The following is a 21,664-nucleotide window of genomic DNA, read 5'->3' on the forward strand; positions in this document are numbered from 1 at the left end:
TTATTAGCTGTCTCAGCTATGTCCATTGTGTTTATATGTACATCCAGCACTAAGGAGCCACAGTTCTGGCTATACTCGCTATGTTTACCGTATTCTGATGATGTATTTGATTGTTGTCTTGATTTATGTTTGTTCTCAGTGTTTGCCAGTTCAGAGCCGGTCCCTGGCTTTCAAGGAGACACACTCCAGCTGGCCTTCATCGACCTACGACAGGTAAACGTTCTCACTGAGCTGTATAGAAGAAATCAATCTTTACCAGCACAAGATTTGCACAGATTAATTTATTGCTCCAAACTTTGTCCCTGGGTGAGTTTTAAATTGTGATTGGGCTGGAAACTGTCAATATGATCATGCAACACATGCAACAGGGTTGGATGTGTGGGGAGAAGGTTGTCTCTTTTGAGACCAGCAGTGGACGTCTCCAACATTTTCGTTTTGGGGTTTTAAAAACCAGTCGGTAAAGTTGAGAGAGCTAACAGCTTCAAATGCTGTGTTTAAAAAATGATGCCCACTGATTATTCTAAGTATTTCATATTTCGGGTCTTTCCTCCACTGACGCATACAATTGAGCTTTCACTAAGTCCCGCCCCTCAAATGTCGACTGACCAATTACAGCTTAGTCATAGACTGTAATGCAATAAGTTTTCAGATTTTCTTCATTTCCAGGCTGGTTGAAAGTTTCAATGAGGTTTCTATGTAAAAACCTGTGGCATTAACATTAGCAGAGTACGTTAGCATTATTTAGCATTTGCCTTCTATTCTACTCTAGCTAGCTGCTTTGTTTTGTAACTTTTGTATCAGTGAATGTAGACCTACTCGTGTGTATTAATGTCATTGTCGTCTGTTCCAATGGCCAGGTGATGTGGCGGTTCACTTTTACACTGCGAGCTGTAGCTTTAGCTTCCATCTTCATTTGTTTAACCTGTTCTAACTGCCGAATCAGTCTTGACGTCTTGGGTTTATCCATCAAATGCCGATTGTCGATCCTTCTGTCTGCTCCTTGAAATCGTATATCTATTTAGAAAGTGCAGTTTGTGACTGTGTGGGCTCCATGGTAGCTCTGACAGCTCGATAGAGTAGCAGGAGGGGGGCGGGGCTAAGCAAACAGTCAATTCTGCTTAAAACTAATTAGAGCCAAGTGCTTCAAACAAGAAATAAAGATAGTAAAAACAACAAAGCCAGAACAGATACATAATTAATATTTAGTTGCAAAGTACGTAGTAGTTCAGTCCGTTTCCGCCATTTTCCACTTAATTTCTCAGCTGTCCCACATCTTACCTCTCCAACAATATTGTGTTTCACTGGCTGCTTCTTTTCCATACTCCTGTCTTTGTGTTACCTTTTCAACTTTCACCTGTCCCAGAGTTCATCCACGCAAGAAAATTCCTATTCCCAAATACACGAGCGCAAAGCCTCCCTTTTTGTTGTGAACACTCGTGGTATGTAAAGTGTTGCTGGGTCTCATTAACTTGTGTCTGTGCTGATCTGTTAATCTAAGCCTGAGGTGGAGGCTTGGCTCTGCATCCAGTCCAGGTCACAGCACTACTGAGGAAGTTTGTTGAAAACACTGAGAGAAGACTGAAAACTTGAAGGGAAAATGTGCCACGTTTCATGGTTATTTCCAATAAGGGCTGGTGAAGAATCCCCAACGCGAGATATATTGATTGAGAAAGTTGAGTTTCACCCTCTGCAGCGAGTATGTTACAAGCCCTCGTTTAGTCTGAGAAATGAACGCCCAAAATGTAAATTTATATTCTTACATCTAAACAAAAAAATATGACCATCCACCTTCTGAATTCAAGTTTAAGACGTGGTATAAGTTGCCTTGTTAACTCGTCGTAAAACACACCATTCATATTGGACAGAAACAAAATAAAACTCACAAAAACATCCTGCTTTGTCTTTCCATTGTTCCGAATATCTGCAACGGCATAAAGGTAAAGGAGTCTCAGCGGGTCAGCCAAATTATGACTCATGACTGAGGCAGGATCTGGAAAGATGAGATATGAGGAGCACACAGCTGTAGAAAGAGCTTTTAATAAAGTGCAGCGACGAGGAGATGAGCTTTATAGCGTCTTCTTACTTTAGAGAAAAAAATGCTTTATGTCAAAACGATAGTCATTGCATTTTTATTAAAAGACATTTTATTTCCCCGAAGAAAGGCATATAGGCAATACAGACAAGCATATGTTCCAGCATTAATTATAAGTAAAGTTTACAACAAGTTCTAATGTAACTGAATAAACTGGGTTTCCAGAGAAACTACTTAAAAAAACAGAACATTGGCTGTATTTCTGTATAAATTGTATCAAATTATATAATTCTACCTCGAAATTATTCGAAAAATGATGACATTTTGGGTTTTTAGCTGTAAAATACAAAAACTGCACCCGGTTTCCTGAAACCCCCAAGTCTCCGTTAGAAAATGGAAAAGGACCTGAGCTCAGTGCTGTCAGTGCTAGCTCCAGCCCTACCTGGGAGCTTAGTTTCCTGTGATGCGTCTCATTAGACAAGATGCGTCCATGTTCCCTGGTTGACATGTTAATCCCAGCCTTAGGTAAAGGCTTTAGGCTGAGGTTACCCAGAGGTCATCCCTTTACTTTCTCTTCATCTCATGGATTTTGGAGCTTTGACTTCTTTTTAGATTGTTATCCTGGAACCATTAAGAGTGATTGAGTCAAGTCAAATATTTAGGGCAACATACGTCAGGAACACACTTGTGTATGTTCATACACAGTAGATTAAAGAATATTCTACACCTCAGTGATTTAATGCACGCATGTGAAAAGTCTTGTCTTTCAGAAGCCAAATATCATACAACTTGAAACTTGTTCATTTAAATAAAACAATAGTTTATTTAGTTGTTGTTTTTTTGTTTAGTTTTTATTAACAGTCTTTATAATGGAGATGCTGTTTCTGCACTGCAGATAACTCCATAAATGTCACTTTCAAACTCCACAGAAACAAAATAAAAGCCATCCAAACATTTCTTGGTTAGTCTCTCGACTTCCAACAATCGCCAACTCTAGTTTTGTGAAGATAAACCCTTAATTCACAGAGTTAGACGTGAAAAGAAAGCCGTTACGTTCTCTCGACAAAGCCACCAGACTCCACTGGCCGAAACAATCATTTCAACTTGCTGTTCATTGTAAAAACCAAACTGTCTTTGTTGGTCTTTCCACTCCTCAAACCATCACCAACATGGTGGTTTTGAAAGAGTCAATATCAACAGATACCAGATACAAGTAACCTCTAATTGCGTTACTGTTTATGAACCCTGTTTTCTGGCACATTGTAGGCATTGACAAAGCAAACTTGTTTTTCCAAAGAAATGTAATGATTTGATTCTTCATAACCTGAAGTTGGAGAGAATGTCCTGCTCTTCCATTCTAACTCTTTTTATATCAAACAATACAAGTCAATGAGACAATAGCATCTCAAGAGGGGACATCCAGAATCGCATAAATGCCGAGAGTGATTTCTAGAGTTTCAGAACGCCCTGACTTATCATCTCAATGTGAAAGTGAAACGAAAATCGCATGTCGTTCTTTTTTTTCTTTCTTTTTTTCTAACGTCAGCTTCACCCTGGACACCAGCCGGCTGCAGCTTCGTCACCTCTTGGTTGTAGCTCCCATGCTTACCGGCCGTGTTGGGAGTTCTTTTGTCAGTGTTGCTTGTGTTTTTCAACATGTTAAAAACACGCCTACAGCTCATTTCAGATGGTGGGCACAGACAATGAGCAGCACCCCGGTGTATTACCACCAAAGAACTGACGGAATACAACAAGACGTTCCCAAAGGGTCACATTCCTGCCACAAGCCTTTTTATAATTTGAGTTCTGGACCCACTGGCAAATACAACTAGATACTAGATACAAATACTACTAAAATTAGCACATTATGTAAATGAATATTTTCAACGTTTCCAATCCTATTTACAAACCTCCACCCATTTTCCACTGGTTATCCAGATCCAGGTTGCGGTGGCAGCACAGGAAGCTCTTCCCACCCCTATCTCTACTGGCGAGCTCAGCCACCCTGAAAAACCCACCAACCACGACCCAAAGCTCAGCGCTCCCACTTATTGAGAGGCGAGACTTTGGAATCTGGAGAAAAAATTCAACATAATTGAGTTGATTTTGTTGATTTTGTTCCACGACTTGCACCAGTCGACCTTCCACAGTGACAATTCAGTGTCACACACACACACACACACACACACACACACTCACACACACACACGGCCTCTCTGTCTCATGCCAAAAGCTGAATATTTCCCAGAAGTGACTCTTATGATAACATGACTCAGCTCGCCAGCAGAATCCTCCGAGATCCCCCTGATTGTTGTGGTCTCCGCTGCATTCGGGTCATCCGTCAGACGTATGTGACAGACTGGAGTGTGAAGGAGTTCCCCCCGGGTGGGGTTGGATATTGAGAAACGGTTCTAAAGTGAACCAAAAAAAAGGTTCTCTGAGGGTGATTAGCCTCCTCAGGCTGCATTATTTTTGATATCATAGATGATTTACTGCACATTGCGAATAAAACATGTGCAAATAAGGAAGAAAATCACTTTTAAGCAATATTGTTTCATCATAATTTTTTACATATATAGTACGTGTCCAACATTCATATTGATCTGGCTGCAATTTAAAATGACTTAATGATTATCCTTATTATTGTTATCAGTTACGATGACCCTTAAAGCAGTGAGAACAGAACATGTTAGCAGCACTCTCGCATGCTAAATGAACTGCTCAATGAAGAGTACCATCAGCTGTGAAACAATATGTCTCAGAATTGTTAACAATCAACAAATACTGTAGGTGTGTGAGGCAGACTGCTCCTGTCTGGACCTTTTACTCTCTTACACACACACTCACACACGCACACACACACACACACACACACACACACACACACTCACACCATAGATAAACAACTGTACATAGCTGGATAACCGTTAGTCTGGTTTGGATAGATATACTCTCTCATTAAGCATAGAGCACTTGCTTTGCAAGGGATTATTATTATTGTTTTGTATAAGGCAATAAACGAGGGTATCTTATGCTTCGAATTACACCGTGGGCACAAATTGATAAATGGTGGCCTTGATTTCCTTATTATTTATGTCTTTGGCCCTATAATATAGATGATCTAAACCACTTCATTTAGAGGTGAAAGTGAGGATTAGAGCCCGACCAGCCGGAGGATGGTATCCTCAGTGTATCACAGGTGTATCGGTACAGACCCAGTGAATAACGGGACATGTCAGTGGAGGAACGCCAAAGACACGATGAAGCTCATTTAGGACTGTGTCCATTACATAGTTGTGTCCACAAGAGAGCACCGAGAAATCCATTTTTACTCTGTGAAAAGTCCCGTTCTCGTCACATCATAGTCACAATTCTTCAACGATCCATTTTAAGGGATCGTTATCGCCAAAGTTTTGTTAATGGTTTATCTCGAAAATAGAGAATATCAGATGACGTTTTGATAAATATCAATATTGGAATCTTAAAAAAAAAAAGTCCAGGATGTGTCTGGCTGCAGTGAGCGCACCTGAAATACCTCACTGCACAGAAAAACTGTGTGTGTGTGTGTGTGTGTGCAACTCAGTTATCAGAAATGACGAAACCAAGTTTTAACCAGCGGTAGTTCTCCTGCAAGCAATCCTGGTACCAGATCAGTTAGTTGTTGTGGAGTGTTGGAGAGGGAAATGGCTGCTCATCACTTGGCTCCAGGTGAGAAGAATGGCATTGTTGCTAAGTCTCTCTCTCCCTCTCTCTCTCTCTCTCTCTCTCTCTCCCTCTCTCTCTCTCTCTCTCTCTTTCTCCCTTTCCCTCTCCCTCTGTGTGTTGGAGTCTCTCAGTCAGCTGAATAATGCCATTATCACTAAGCTGTTCTTTCACTGCTCTTTCAACATGACCCAAACACCCAGCTGTTTCACCCTATGACATTAGCATACACTGTGTGTAGGGGGGGTGGGGGGCGTCAGCTCCATCAGGTTAACCCGGGGTCATGGGGGGGGGGTCATTTTGAATGTTCCTGTTCACACTTAACACTCATCATGTTAAGCAGCATAACCCCCACCCCTCTCCCTCTCCCCTTCCTCTCTCACTCTTCTTTCTGTTTTCTCTCTACGTCTCAGTGACACGGTGACCCAGGATACGAGTGTTTACCGCCTTCACATGATCTGACTCCCACACACTCCGCTCTGCTTGGTTATGATGCAAAAAGACTTTTTGATGGCTCACACATATCTGCACTAATTCTTGTTTTGTTTTGCACAGGTTGCACATTATTGTTGTTTTGAAAAGATATGCGGTGTATAACTCAGTAAAGCTCTTCATTGCCAAATATCTGAACTTCACAGGTTGCACTTTATTGTTATTATTGTGCAAAACAGGTTAATTGCAGCCTCAATAAGCTAATTTCTTTGCCATATATTAGTTATTTTTTGCACGGATAGAACTTTGTTTGCATTGTTCTAACAAAGTGATTGCACTTCTTTTTTTTTGTCTGATGGAGCAATCTGGTCGACTTGAAAGTACAATTTTCTTTATTCTGTTATTTGAAAAGGCACAGATGGAGGAGTCACAAAAGCTCAACATAGACCATTTTGTTACAATTTTGTTGGGGCGGTGGGGCATGAACATTGTTCTTCCTCCGAAGTGGGGCGTGACAGAAAAAGTTTGAGAACCACTGGCTTAGGTGTTTCATTGCTGAGGTTTTCTGCTAAAAACCACCTGGAAACGCTTGTGCATAATAATAATGACTTCATTTATATGGCTATTTAAAAGCAGGTTACAAAATGCTTTTCAGCTAAATAAAATGTACAAATAGGAACAGCGTTCTGTTTCTGCATCATATGTGCAATGATGCAGCATCTAACAAGCTGGGATCCCTGTGATGTTTTAGCAAAGCCCTTCTTCAAACTTCACAGTAGAAATGGAAGATCACTGTGGGCTCACAGTTCACAGTTCAAACGTCCTCTTTGTGAATCTAAGTGGAGTATATCTCTGTGTGTTCTCTAGCTCCTGGATCTGTTCATGGTGTGGGACTGGTCTACTTACCTGGCAGACTACGGCCAACCGACCTCCAAGTACCTGAGAGTGAACCCAGCCACCGCCCTGGCTCTGCTGGAGAAGTGAGTGCATCTGATATGAGGACATGAACACAATATTTCAACATCACTTCTTAAAAAGCACACATTTGTTGCTGTAGAAAGTTAAGAGGCCACAAAGAAACAAACTGGCTCAAATGTCTTTTGAACTGAAAAGTACTGGTGCTGGGATGTTGGACTGAACAAGTCAACAGAGTCCATGTGTCTGGGAAGACGGGGAAAACCGAACAACTGTCCAGTCATGGAAAACACGTGCAAAGTGAGAGAAAAAGCCAAATGTCCTGGATAATGTGTTGGATGACGCTGAAGCTTTAAGACCTGAGATTCAACTGCAGGAGCGCCGGTGTTGGCCGTTGTTGGATCGTAGAATGGGCAGCTGGGGTCAAACAATGAATGGGAGCTCACAAACAGCAGATAAATGCTCTTACTTTGCTTATCAGCTCTTCAGGCGCAGTGCTGCATTGTGATTATCCTCCTTAAAGGCACTTAACATTACCAGTAAAAGGGCTAAAATGATGGTGGGATAAACCAATAAGGGTTAGTGGCCGGTGATCCGAGCAAACTCTACTCTTTTGTTCCTAATTTCTAAACATATCAGTCATAGACAGCGTTTTAAATCAGACTTCTATAGAGAGGAGCTCCATCATTACTGAAAATGACTTGGGGAAAGTCCAGGAAATTATCTCTAAGAGTGGGAGTTTTTTTCATTTACATAATTTTTTTAATGCACAAATTGAAAATATGCTTTAAAACAAACAAATGTCTGGTAGTGCACTTATCCACTTCCCCAAGGAGCTTCCCTGGAGCAGTTGTTTGTAGGGATGTTCCGCTGTGGGAGGTTTTTACCCATCAGACAATGGAGAGACAATATGGAAAGATTTGGAGTGCTCAAAATGACGATATCGTCCACTTGGTGTGGCGTCAAAGAGAATTTACAGGGGTTTTGAAAGTTTATGGAACATTGTTTACACGTCTTTCACATTAACAACCCTTCATTACAATGATTCTTGCTTATCATTTATGAGAACCCTCTGAATGTCTTTGCTTTCCCCTTCCTTGTGTTTTGGTTTAATCTCCTTCTCTCTGCCTTTTCCTGCTGCTGCTCAGAGTCTACAGGGGGTAGGTGCAGCTGTTTGTCTTCTCCATGCATGCTCTCCTCATCGGAACATGGTTCTCCTCTATAATATAGAGCTGATCACAATACGGACTTACGGTGGAATGAAATATGAGCCACATCTGAAGAAAACTCACTCATCCTTAAGTGCAGTGTCAACAGAAAAGTTTAGAAAAACCTTCAGAGGTCTCTGAAAGTGCTACTGAAGAGGACATTTCTGGTTCAGTCTGAGAGGTTTTCTGAAATGTTAAGTTTGAATATGTGAATGAGGCATTGTCTAAAGCTAACATTTGTTGAATTTAGGAATTAGGAATTAGAATGAATCTTCAGACGCAAACAGGGCCCAGAGTTAGTTTTAAACGTATAACATTTCAGAAAACTTGTAATCCATAAGAATGAGTTAGGTGCTTTTCCCTGTGACTGTAGTGTCTTGCAATCTTCTCCAGTTGAGAAACTGTTAGTTCATCCGGCCACTCCAGATTGAATTCTGACGGTCTCTCTCGCTCTCTCTCTCTCTCCCGCCCCAGGATGAAGGACACCAGTAAGAAGAACAACATCTTCTCTCAGTTCAGGAAGAACGACCGAGACAAACAGAAACTGATAGAGACTGTGGTCAAACAGCTGAGGAGCCTGGTCAACGGCATGTCCTCCTAAACGCACACACACACACACACACACACACACACACACACACACACACACACACAACTGCCAAGACGCTCACAGAGGAAGAAGATGTTCGCACATGAAACGAAGTGATAACACACGACATGCGGAGAATTTACACACAACCACATATGGACACAAAAAAGGGTTACACACACACACACACACACACACACACACCACATAAAGGCACAGCAATACACTCACTGTACAAGGCATGCAGGGAACACACACACTGAATACAATGTAAATAACACACACATGCTAAACTCTTTACTGGACTCTTCACAGGAACAGTAAGGGCTTTGTAAAGTATTTTTAATGGCTATGATGAGACAAACTATGTTTCTGTACATTGGTGAGAGTGGAGTGAGGGGAGACAACACTACGGCGCAGGAAGTGACGCTCACAGGTACTGGGACAATGAGGTCAAAGGTCAACACTCGGTGAAAACTCCCGTACATTCAACATGGTGACATTTCTACTCAGAGCTCCATTAGAGCTCCTCTGTCCTCACCCACGACGTTGTGTGTACCAAATGTTTTCCGTATTAAATATTTGATTAGGGATTCAAATTGTTTATAAGAATGTGAAACAGCACGTTGCAGAACTTTTACCATGGATTAGTTGTTATAATTTAATAAAACGCCGTAGCACCATCTCCGAGGGCGGGGGCAGTAAGCAAGCCGTGTGTCCCTCATATGACGAATCACAGGAAGAATGACGAGAACGTCCCTCCTTTATTTTTGTATTAATAATTTAGGCACGATTACAGATTCTAATTTAAAAAGAAAATGAAACGGACAGAAATACCTTCCTTCTCTTTTTAGAGGTAACGCTTGATGCCACGCCAGCTGCATCACAGGTCTATCACCAAAACACAGAGCGGCCAGTCTAACAAACGCTAATGAACTCAAATCAGGTGTCAGAGAGTGAAACGTAACGTTCCGGCCTTTTTTGGAATAGTAACATACATTTGAGTAATATCTGATCAAATATATATATTAGTTGCGTTTCCCCAATATCCAATTATTTGAATACATTTTTTAATTGAAGTTGAGCATTGTACAACAAGACACATAGTGTGTGTATATATATATATATATATATATATATATATATATATATATCCACACCCTTGATAGACTGGCGGCCTGTCCAGGGTGTCCCCTGCCTTCGCCCCATGTCAGCTGGGATAGGCTCCAGCGCCCCCGCGACCCTAATGAGGATAAGCGGTATTGAAAATGGATGGATGGATATATATAATGCTGGAAATAATACAATTTAGCTTTATTCCTTTTTTTGCGTTTAATAATCGATGAATCAAAGTAATAATAGATTAATCGATTATCAAAGTAGTTGCTAGTTGCAGCCCAGTCGATCCATTGTCCCAATACTCTGACTGTTGCTACTGTGAAACAAAGTGCCGCCGAGCTCAGAGACGGATGGAGGAATGGATGATGACGTCTCAAAAGACTGATGTTCACGAAACAAAAAGTAACGCTGTCCTGAACTCCTTGGTGGCTTTGCTTGCTGTTCTGCCTCACATCCAGCATTTAGACCAAGCCCCTGATACAGATCCTCACAGTGGGTCTCAGTAATGGGGGGATCTTTGACACCCTGATTGTAATCTGAGTAGTCACATATTCTCTGCACACGAGAATGTCAAAGACGGCTTTTTAAATGATTTGGTCCGTCTTGGACAACGCAACACAGCAATTGACCAAATACTACAATCTGTTACAACAACGCACACGTTCACGCAGACACGGCATTGGTCATTGCAGGTTGTTGTACAGGAGTGTGTTACACTGCACTGGTGGACACAGATGGTTTCCAAGGAGCTGATGAAGATTTTGGTTTGGTGTCGTAGTGACCACTGCATGAGGCCATCTCAATGGAGGGTGTGCATGTGATGTCACCATGGGAGAAATATACCACGGTCACAGGAAACTGATCTGGTGCTAACGTGCTATGGCGTAAATGCAAGAAAAACACGATGCCATGGGAAATCGATTGTATCTCAGCCAGCTGTGAATAACAATTTAAAGGCTTTTGGAAAGGATTAAGTCAGAAATAAGATCCGTTAGACGAGCTAGTGCTAGTGCTATCAAGCTTCTCTAATGGCTCTGATTACCTTATTGAACTCCAATTATACTCCTTTTGTCCTTGCGGCATCATTTTCATTTCAGCTTCCTATGTAGACACCAAGTGTAGTGCATACTAAGCCACATCCACCGCCTGAGTCTGTTAAGCTCCAGGCTCAGGTATCTCCTAGTTTAAGGCGCTTATTAAATAAAGTTACATTTTAATATATATAGTAGCCCAATGAGCATATATTTAATATATTGTATATGTTGATGCCCCTTGACCGCCAAGGTAAACAATACAACCGTAATAGTACAAAAACATAACGTAATCAAATCAGGTAAAGTTAACATTAGTTTGCTAACAACATTGTCGTTAGCTCCTTGGCTAGCTAACGTTAGCAAACTCGTACAGTTAGTACGCATACACCCGCGGCGATGCCGACACCCAGATACAGATCACATGTTAATGGAGTCCAAACTCCCCGGCACATTTCAACATCCTCAGGCCAACTGGCACGTCATTGGTCAGTCTGATGACCACTTCTCGTCCAAGACTTTTACCGACGGTGTTTGTCTTCCACCTCCAGCTGTACAGCTGAGGTGGAAGACAAACACCGTCGGTAAAAGTCATTCAGAGCAGCAGCTCAGTGGCGGCGAGGGTGACATCATGTCGACGGTGACATCAGTGCATGCCCTCCTCCTCCCTCTGTAAATCACTTCCGTTGTTGGGTAAGGAAACTATTTATGTGACGTTGACTGCGGTTTCGTCTTCCAACCCACTCAAACTACTTAATTCCTGCTTACAAGAAAACAAGGCCCATGTGGAAAATGATGTTATTGGTGATGATATATACATATATATTTAACAGTTCAATAAATTGCATTCTAAATTCTTTCTTTTTGTTCCTCAGGGTGAAATGAAGCTTTAGAATCGTATAACCCATGTATATTCACAAAGCACAGCAATAATGAATTGGTGGCTTTCCAGCCTCGCGGGCAGGTTGATATTATTTAAAACCTGCACATGACTATTGATGACAAACATTTTATAATGAGACTGTTTCTATTCTGTTTATGATTTGGGTCTGTGCTCCTTTTTCAGCAGGCAGTTTTGCACTGAAACTTGATTTATTTTTATTTGTTTGCCTTTTTAAAAAGTTTGCTTGTAAATGCCAATGTATATACTGCATATTTTGTAAAGAAAATATTGCAGCAGTCTGTCTGCGACAAACTGAATTGGAGGTTGACACTGTGATATGCACCTCCATGAACACCTCGGTAAATATGTAATTAATAAGAGTTTGTTGCTTAATTGGTGAACCCAGTTGTGTGAGGGGCTCAGTGATTTTTTTGTTGGTACCTTCTCTCCACTCACTTTTTTGGTTAAGATTATGTTCTAGCATAAAGCCTGTGTAATATTACAATAATTAGTATTTAAAGACTGCTCCTAGAGAGTTCAACTAAATGCTCCTGGAGGTTATCCAAAATAAAGGACAGATCCCAATTCAGTTTGAGTCAAAGGGTCTCAGTCTGGGGTTCATCTCATGGGTGTAAACGGCTGCTCTTCGTTTGCATTCATGTCCAATTTACTAAATCCTCAAATGACAAGCCAACAAACAATGACCACGTTTCAAACAATAGTTGGGCCAGGCCTGACAAATAAAAACCTTGAGGATATTGAATGCCTCACATGGCATAATGCACATTTCCACATCACTAAGTCCATCACCACGCTCTCTTTTTACCACACATACCTTTTCTTTCACTGGATATGCAATGAAAAACTCACTCTTTCAGTGCTACATTTGGGTAAATAAATAAAAGATGTTGTCGATGAATATTTTACTCATGCATTCAGGATCAACATTTTGCCACTGGCCCAAAGCCAGTAGTAACGTGAAGTATTGAACACTTCCTCATGTTAATAGACAACGGAATCCATTGTCTTCTAAGTGTTTAATAATTAGTTGTTTATAGACGTAACAGGGTTGTAACATATGGGACAATATACTTTAGGATTCTGAATAAAGGCCTGGCTCTCTGCATTTGAAGTAAATGTTTAAATGTATTTTCATTCATATATAATGTGTCACATAATCTTGTGTGAGACAAGAAAAGAAAGCGTGTGAATGCGCTCACAGAACTCAAAATGAATGGATCTTTTGATTTCAACAGGCTCCTGGTGTAATGCCACAAAGCAAAGCTGGTCTGCCAATGACTGTTCCAATGCACGTCAAGATAGGGAGGTAGTTGTTCTTGCCTTCCACAGAAGTGGAGAGAGGGTACATTTTGATATCCAAAGCAATCCTTGCTTTACTTTTGTCATTGTTCTCACTGAGATGGTGTTTTCCTAAATATGTTGTTTTTAATTTGTGTGCTGTAATAAAGGTTTATTCAACAATAATGCGTGCTTGTTTTTAAGCAACACTGATCAGTCAGTTTGTCTGTCCAGCAGCTTTCTCTTCAACGAAACGCCTGAAACGTGAAGCTAGCGGGGAAGTGTCTTAAACGTGCATTCTCTCTCCTGACCACCAGGTCATTTACCTCTTCTGGTTGTATAGAAGTCTATGATAACATGACTCAGTAAACATGAGTTTAGTTTCAAGACTTGAAACTAAACTCATGTTGTTCATTTAGTAAATGATGTTCCATTTAGAGTCAAACAGACCATAAAGCAGGGTATGCTTTAGGGCGTGGCTACAAGATGATTGTAAGGTGTTTACCACAGCGTCTGAGAGTTTTCCATGTTTTTGCCCTTAGAACTTTAACCGTTTCACAGTGTTTTCACTACATGAACATTCATTGTTAAATTTGAGTCTCCTAACAATGTGCAGTGTCATTTAGCTCCACCCTCTTGTGTCACTACTGGTTCCCAAAAGGCCAAGATGGAGACGGCCAAAATGATGAACTTGAGGCTTCAGAACCGCAGTCCACAAACCGTGAATACATCCGCTTCTTAAATAAGGTGTTATGGTTTATGCAGAGCGGGGCTGTAACCGATGAATATGAGTGAAGCTGTCTCAAATGGTTTACATCATTTATGTTTCCAGAGACATATCCTTTATATATCTTAGGCACAGTTTTCATCTGATCCACTCGTTAATTTTCCTTCAGGCTCTTATAGCTCTGGTTTCTCATTTGCATTTCCCATACCTGAAGTGAACCCTTTAAGGCCCCTGAGTGAAACAAATGCACAGCGAAAGTGTGCCTCATCCTTAACTGAACCACCAGTCTCAACCTAGATATGGGGGCGCTCCCCCTCCCTCTTCCTCTCTCTCACACTCGGACAAAGACAGAAGCGTCACTTGTTCTGTGGAGGTTTTCTCGTCATCTTGTATCTCGCCCTCGGAGCCTCGCTGTGTCCCACCGCACACACGCTAACTGGGAAACAGCAAGTGAACTTTGGCCCGGGTCAGCGCTCCAATGCGAAGATCCCTGTCGCCGCAGATGTAATGAGGCGAGAGACATTTGGAGAGCTCTTTTTTCACTGGACAGCGGCCACCCTGCCAACACAAACACACACACACACACACACACACAAGGGTTACTGTTACTACACTCAGGTCTCCTGTCTGGTTACATTCTGCCACTGTTCTTCTCCCTTCTTCATCCTCTTCCTCCGTCTCTCAAAGTCACCAAACAGTTCACCACAATGCTCCAAGCGAGGCTTCTTTAAAGTATGTAATCAACTTGCAAACTAAAGAAATAAGTCCAGTCTGTGCTGATATTTAGAAGTGCAGAGGAGTCCCAACCATGGATGAATTATGAGACATTGGGCCCCGAGCACAGACATGTGAAGGGGCCCCGACCCTCCTCCATAAGAACAAGAGCCACCAATTCAAAGGCATCTTTCTGTAGTCTTTTTGGTGATTTGATGTCTCTTTGTAGACACGTGTGTACGTTTTCTGTCTCTTCTTGATCGTTTTACTTCTCTGCATTGTCATTTTGAGTCTCGAGATGTTTTTAGCGTCACTTTTTGGTAATCTGGCGTCTCTTTGTGGTCGTATTCTGTCTCTTTTATGTTATTTTCAGTCTCTTTTTAGTTCTCTTCGTGACTTCCCATCAAGATACGTTTACCGTAACTTCCAACACAGGCTTTGGCCCCGGGGCCCCTGACCGGTTGGGTCCAGTAAGGCCTGTTCAGTAATCCGTCCACGGTCCTACCTTGACGGGTTCCCAGGAGATGGAGGTCAGGGAGAGATGGCAGTTGTCTCCTGCCACTGTGGTCTCAGCGCTCGCTCGTGAAACGTGTCTCAAGGTAACTTCTGTTATAATTTGACGATATGAATAGAAATTTAGACATTGTGTGGTCGGAGAGATGTTATTAAAACTAACATTTTGGCAAAAGAAAGCACAAACTCTCCACAAAAAAACAAAACATGACATGAAATGAAGAAAATGCAGCTTTGCAATAGCAATGATTTGTGACAACCAACAGTTTTCAAATGATCAGAATTTGAATAAGGTTAGATTAGGACTGCACAATGTTTATCTTTTGAATTATTTTACATTTTCTCTTTTAAATAAATAATTGTACTTCTCCAAACAACTGATGAGGGGGCGAGCACACATTTAGTTTTAAAGGGTCACAAGCCAATAGTGGTGGAAAGTATGATATTTTGATAAATATGATTATTCTGAGAAAGAATTTAAAGTTTGAGATTATAATCAGAAATTTAGCAGAAAACCTACAAATTTACAAGAAAAAAAAGAAGTTAATATTCTAATACTCACATTTGCAAAATGATCTCTGTGTGCAATATTGAATAATTTGCTTAATGCATCACTATTAAACTGGAGGATACGTCACTCAGTCCAATTATCTACTGATTTAAATATGATAATACAATTATAAAACATCTTTTAGGCCAGCTTGTATTCACAGCCTACTACAGTGATGTTTTTGCATATGTATGTATGTAACCTATATATACACATAAAAAAGCAGTTATTTTCTGCATTTTGAATTCCCCACTAATAATCCAAATTATAACGCGTGATCGTGATGTCACAGGAGTAGCCTTGATTTAAAAACCAGCCAGGATCTCCTGTTCAGAAGATTTTAAAGAGTAAAAATTAATGTGGAATCGGTGTGTACTTATGCCAAGACAATGTCGGACACCGTAGTTTTCTCTGGCCCTCTCCCCAATCTGATCAATGATGACATGTATAGCCGCATGTCATCATTCAACCGCTGGTTGTCCACGTGGTGCCCAGCAAACAATGTGGGCTACATAGATAACTGGCAGACTTTCTGGGGAAAGCCTGATCTGATGAGTCGAGACGGCATTCATCCCACTTGGGATGGAGCGCGTCTCATTTCTGCAAACATGGCCAAGTTGATTAGCGGACTTAATCCATGACCCAGAGTTCAGATCAGGAAGCAGAAGCAGAATTGTAGTCTTCCACCCTTCTCTGCACTTCCATCCGAGCAGTTACCCACCCTTAACCTTAACTCTATAGAGACTGTGTCTGTCCCACGGCCACTTCAATTAATTAAATCAAAAGTAACCAGAAGAGGAGTCATACAAAATAACCTCATAAAGGTTAACAACACTACTGCAACAGTGCAACAAAACAGGAGAATTAAATGTGGACTCCTAAACTGAGCCTTCAGTTATCAAGCTCCTCTTTTATGGAACCAGCTTCCACTTTCAGTCCAGGAGGCAGACACAGTCACCTCATTCAAGAATAGACTTAAGACTTTCCTCTTTAATAGTGCTTATAGTTAGGGCTGAATCAGGTTTGCCCTGGTCCAGCCCCTTGATATGCTGCTATAGGCTTATAGGCTGCTGGGGGATGTTTTAGGATACACTGAGCACCTATCTCCTCTTCTCTCTCTCCTTATGGATGAATTTACATCTCTCCATTGCACCTTATTAACTCTGCTTCCTCCCCGGAGTCGTTGTGACTTCACGTCTCATAGGGTCCATTGGACCTGGAGGTGTCTGAAGCTGGTGAACCGGCCTCCCGCGTTGGCCCTGCTGATGCCCCGCCCCCTCCTCTCTACCTCCTTCTGTTTCATGGATTGGAGTTCCATTCATACATTGTCATATTCATGTAATGTGTTTATGTAACTCTGTAATGCTGTTCATTCTGTACACATGACGTCTATTGCATCTGTCCATCCGGGGAGAGGGATCCTCCTCTGTTGCTCTCCTGAAGGGTTCTTCACTTTTTTACCTGTGAAAGGTTATTTTTGGGGAGTTTTTCCTGATCCGATGTGAGGTCAAAGGTCAGGGATGTCGTACGTGTACAGATTGTAAAGCCCTTTGAGGCAAATTTGTAATTTGTGATATTGGGCTATATAAAATAAACTGAATTGAATTGAATTAAACATCAATGCTGCACGTTTGCACTCTGAATGCATTAATTATGTGAGGATGAAAACCAGCAGACATTACGTTCCTGTTTCGAGACACTGTGTGTGTGTGTGTGTGTGTGTGTGTGTGTGTGTGGGGGGAGGAGGGGGGGTCCTCCCTGCAAGTGACACGTATTTTAGAACAGGGATCAAACACTTTAACAAGGCAGTAAACAGGAGGAGGAGCCGGGAACACCTTCACATGGTCTGACCGACACATGTACCAGGATCATAGGGACAGTGTCTCAGTCTGTTTTATCTTCTCAAAGCCATTGAGCCGTCTTCCTTCCTTTACATCTATAAAATGGAGCGGCGGGTCAACACAGATGTGCCCATCTATATGGCAATAAAGGGTTTGGAGCTCACGGAGATAAATTCATCATTCTCCCCATTTAACTTATGCTGGTGCAGGAACCGTCCGAAGTCTCCCACTGGGATGAATGTGTACCGGATGGCTCATTTAAATCCACAAACTGTTGGTAAAATGACACATTTTAACTAATAATGAACGGACCGGGGTCTGGAAACAAGCTCATTCTATCTTTAAGAATGCTTCATTGAAACTAACCCTACTTGAGAACGCACCAGTGTCTCAAATTCTAGTGGCATGGTCCAACCAATTGGCACTCTTATGTGTTTGGAATGACTTTTTCACTCTCTCTGACAATGACCCCACACTGAACCAGGAGCCTGACCCTCTGACCCTCTGAACTCCTCCCGCTGACCGGAATGCACCTTAAACTACGGATCCCAGAAGTTAAGAGCGGTTACCACGAAGTGTGTCGTTAGTCGTTGTAGAAGCTGGCCGCGCTATTCTTTATCAACAAAGAGCGATGACAGCGATATCAGGGGGGACCGTGTCAAACATATTCATTGCCTACTTGGCAGCATCGACTCGGGGACCCTGCAGTGCTGGCATCGGGCCACCGGGCCACCTGAGACGAGCAGAAGGACTGGACTGGGAGGCAGCTGTCAGTGTGTGATCTCACTTCTGGAGGGGCTAAGAGAGGGTCGGACTCCATGTCCGCGTCAAGGCTAACGTCACCGGGGGGGGGGGCAGGACGAGGAAGGACAGCGGCGGTCCTCAGCCTCTCCCGTGTGTGAAGGGGGAGGTTTTATATGCAGAGCCTCCGTCCGGGTACAGACCTTTGAACTCCACCGAGTTCGAGTCGGCTGATTCATCTAGAAATGTGACAGGAAGTAGCAGTTTCTTGATGAAGACTCTTGCAGCCAATGAGCGCCGTGGGCGAGACTAACACCGTTAGTGGAGTGTTGTCGGCTGTGCGCCGTGTCCAAGGAGTACCGACAATGGAGGCCACTACAGACGACATTGGCGGCGAACCGCACTCTGATATCTGGGAGCATTCATCATTTCCCTCTGACGGGATGCCGGATTGAGACTGTGGCGTTTTTGTTGGCGTGTCACGGTTTTTCTCTCCTCTTCTCCGTCCTTCCTCATTTGTGTCTGTAGCCATAGCGTGAAGCTACAGCACAGCCACCTCTTCATAAGCACATTGTCAATCTAAAACCGTAACACAAATCCTCCAGAATAGACCCGACATCTCAGATATGAGGTTCTTGATTAACAAATTAATTTAACATAAAAGATAAAAGGCGTGTCTTCTCAATACCTCTTGATAGGCTTGTTCTGTTTTCTGAACTTTCTCTTTAACTCTTAAAGAACGTTGGTCTCCAGTGATTGGTCAGCAAAAATACAATCTTCTCCACTAGAAGGGCATTCTAGCTGCCACTGGGGCATCCAAGAGAGGGGGGGGGGGTTAAATATGGGGCCACTTGCCCCTCCCCCTTACCACCTGTAACTGTCACTGCTGTAACTAGTGCTTGGTACACATGTTTTAATAAAGCAGGTCAAAAGTCAAAGTCTGTTTCTCTATCTCTCCCTCCCTCTCTGGTTTCTCCCTCTCTCTATCTGTTTTTTCTCTCTCTCTCTCTGTTTTCTCCCTCTTATTCTCTTCCTGTTGTTTTCTCTCTCATGTCTTCCTTTCTTTATCACTGTTTCCTCCCTCTCTCTCTCTCTCTCTGTTTCCTCCCTCTCTCTATCTCTGTTGTCTCCCTCTTCTTCTCTTCCTGTTGTTTTCTCTCTCATGTCTTCATCTCTGTTTTCTCCCTCTTCTTCTCTTCCTGTTGTTTTCTCTCTCATGTCTTCATCTCTGTTTTCTCCCTCTTCTTCTCTTCCTGTTGTTTTCTCTCTCATGTCTTCATCTCTGTTTCCTCCCTCTCTCCCTCTCTGTTTGATGGACAGTGAACTTGGTTGAGTGTGAGAGTTCACTGAGATGTCAGGGTTACAAGCAGGTCAGCCAGTGTGTGAGCTGGGGGAGGAGATACAAACACGTGCACTTGTGCTGTGTGTGTGTGCGTGTCTCTGTGTGTGTGTGTGTGTGTGCATGTGTGTTTGTGTGCGTGTTATGATAACAGTAAACACAATAACAGATGTCATGGTGGATTCATCAGCTGTAGTTCTAGAACAGACACAAGCTGCTGAGCTTTCATCGTCACAGCAGACAGAAAGTTACTTGTGTACTTTATTCAATAATAGGTGTATGTTACTGACAGGTGAGCCTTTGTTTTTATACATTATATATAGACTGTCATAAGTACTGATGTAAGATGAATGTTTAAACTACACATACATGAGACATTGCTGTAAGGGGTCTCCCAATAGTATTTGAAGTACTTTTAAACATTCTGATATTTCTACTCTTTTAACCACTGCTGTCTTCATCTTAACCTCATGTGTACTGACTGGAGCCCCACATCTGACAGAAGGCAATACAAGACCATCAGACAAGACTACAATTAACACTGAATACATCAGTTGTTAACAGTTACAGAAATAAAATAGAGAATAGAAGGAAATATAACGCTTTATACTTTTCATCAACCTTAACATTTACAGAAATACTATTGCAAATGAACAAGAACAAATCTGTCATGGAAGTTTATACTGGTGGTGGTGCCATGGGAAATGGGGTCATTCAAATCAAATGGGTTCATCCTCTGGGGAATGTGAACTTGGTCAGTAAACTTATTACAAACTGTCTGTTAGATTCTTTATAAGATGTATGTGAAGGTGGAGATTTGTCCTGCTGTTCATAGAAGGAAAAGGTTCGTCCTCTGGGAAGCATGAAAGTGAAAGTGATATTTTGAGACTATAAGTGAGGCGTTTGACCTGACACTGAGGCAGGACACATTAGTGACCTTTACAGCCTCATACTGTATGAACTGTGCATGTGACCGCAGGGTGGAGTCCAGCAGCTGATTTCAATTCAATTCAGTTTATTTTGTATCACAAATTAGAAAGTCCCCTCAGAGGGCTTTACAATCTGTACACATACGACATCCCTGACCTTTGACCTCACATCGGATCAGGAAAAACTCCCAAATAACAGAAAAAATACTTTTATGGGGAAAAAGGGAAGAAACCTTCAGGAGAGCAACAGAGGAGGATCCCTCTCCCCGGATGGACAGAAGCAATAGATGTCATGTGTTCAGAATGAACAGAGTTACAGAGTTACAACACATTCAATGAATATGACAGCAATTATAAATAATTAGTAGGCATGGACCACAATCCAGACCTCCACAATCCATGAAACAGAAGGAGGTCTGCATGTTTACAGTGAGTTTATGGAGCAGCATGATCGAGGTGTAGACTCAGGAATCATCCTCCACACTTGACCCCCCCCCCCCCATGCTTTATCACACCTGAACAGCAGAATCCTGTTCCACATATTCACATTGAGATGAGAAAAACTCTCCAGCTCCAGCTGGAAACCCATTCACCCTGAACGTGCATCCGCCTCTGTCGCTCTGAACGCAGAGGGTACACAGGGCGCTGCACCTTCATGTCGGGGCCCATGTCGCGTTCAATTGGCACCAGATTGCAGAGTTCCTTCCATGAAACATTCTAGGGAAAGAATCAAGAAGTCACAGAACCATACAAATAAAGTGTTAATGTTTTATTTGCCAAATAAAGGTCTACAAGACCTTTCCAAGAGTGGATAACTCAACTGGGCAAAGCCGGGGCCCCTGGAGATCTAGAGCTCCCATGCGCTAATTTAGTGGAATTACTTGATTACTTCCACTAAAAGACCACCCGATCTGAGTGAAAGTAAGTGATCCAGGGTCAGTTTGGGCCACATGGCCCATTTTTGCCCATTTTTGCCCATACACGTTGCAGGTTAATACGTATATTTTCTAATTTCCCCCCAAAAGGAATACATTCTGGTATAAATCATTACATGTCGGCAGTATAATCCCTGAACCCTTTAAATGTCCGGAAACCCCCCA

The 21,664-nt window shown here is 42.2% G+C and overlaps 1 protein-coding gene across 5 annotated transcripts in view; it reads left to right on the forward strand.

Annotated features, from left to right (window-relative positions):
• exoc6 (exocyst complex component 6) overlaps nucleotides 1-10,028 on the forward strand; it is a 36,438-nt gene extending 26,410 nt beyond the window's left edge. For 4 of the 5 annotated variants that reach the window (XM_034558202.1, XM_034558203.1, XM_034558204.1 and 1 more), the window contains 3 exons: nucleotides 140-213; nucleotides 7,034-7,146; nucleotides 8,764-10,027. In XM_034558202.1, coding sequence (XP_034414093.1) covers nucleotides 140-213; nucleotides 7,034-7,146; nucleotides 8,764-8,890 — 314 coding nt within the window. In that variant the 3' untranslated portion in view covers nucleotides 8,891-10,027. Of the gene's footprint in view, nucleotides 1-139; nucleotides 214-7,033; nucleotides 7,147-8,763 lie in introns of all 5 variants that reach the window. The other variant, XM_034558206.1, reaches the window with a different exon arrangement.
• Nucleotides 10,029-21,664: the final 11,636 nt, after the last annotated feature.

This window comes from Cyclopterus lumpus, chromosome 19, assembly GCF_009769545.1.
Source record: "Cyclopterus lumpus isolate fCycLum1 chromosome 19, fCycLum1.pri, whole genome shotgun sequence".
NCBI classification, from domain to species: domain Eukaryota; kingdom Metazoa; phylum Chordata; class Actinopteri; order Perciformes; family Cyclopteridae; genus Cyclopterus; species Cyclopterus lumpus.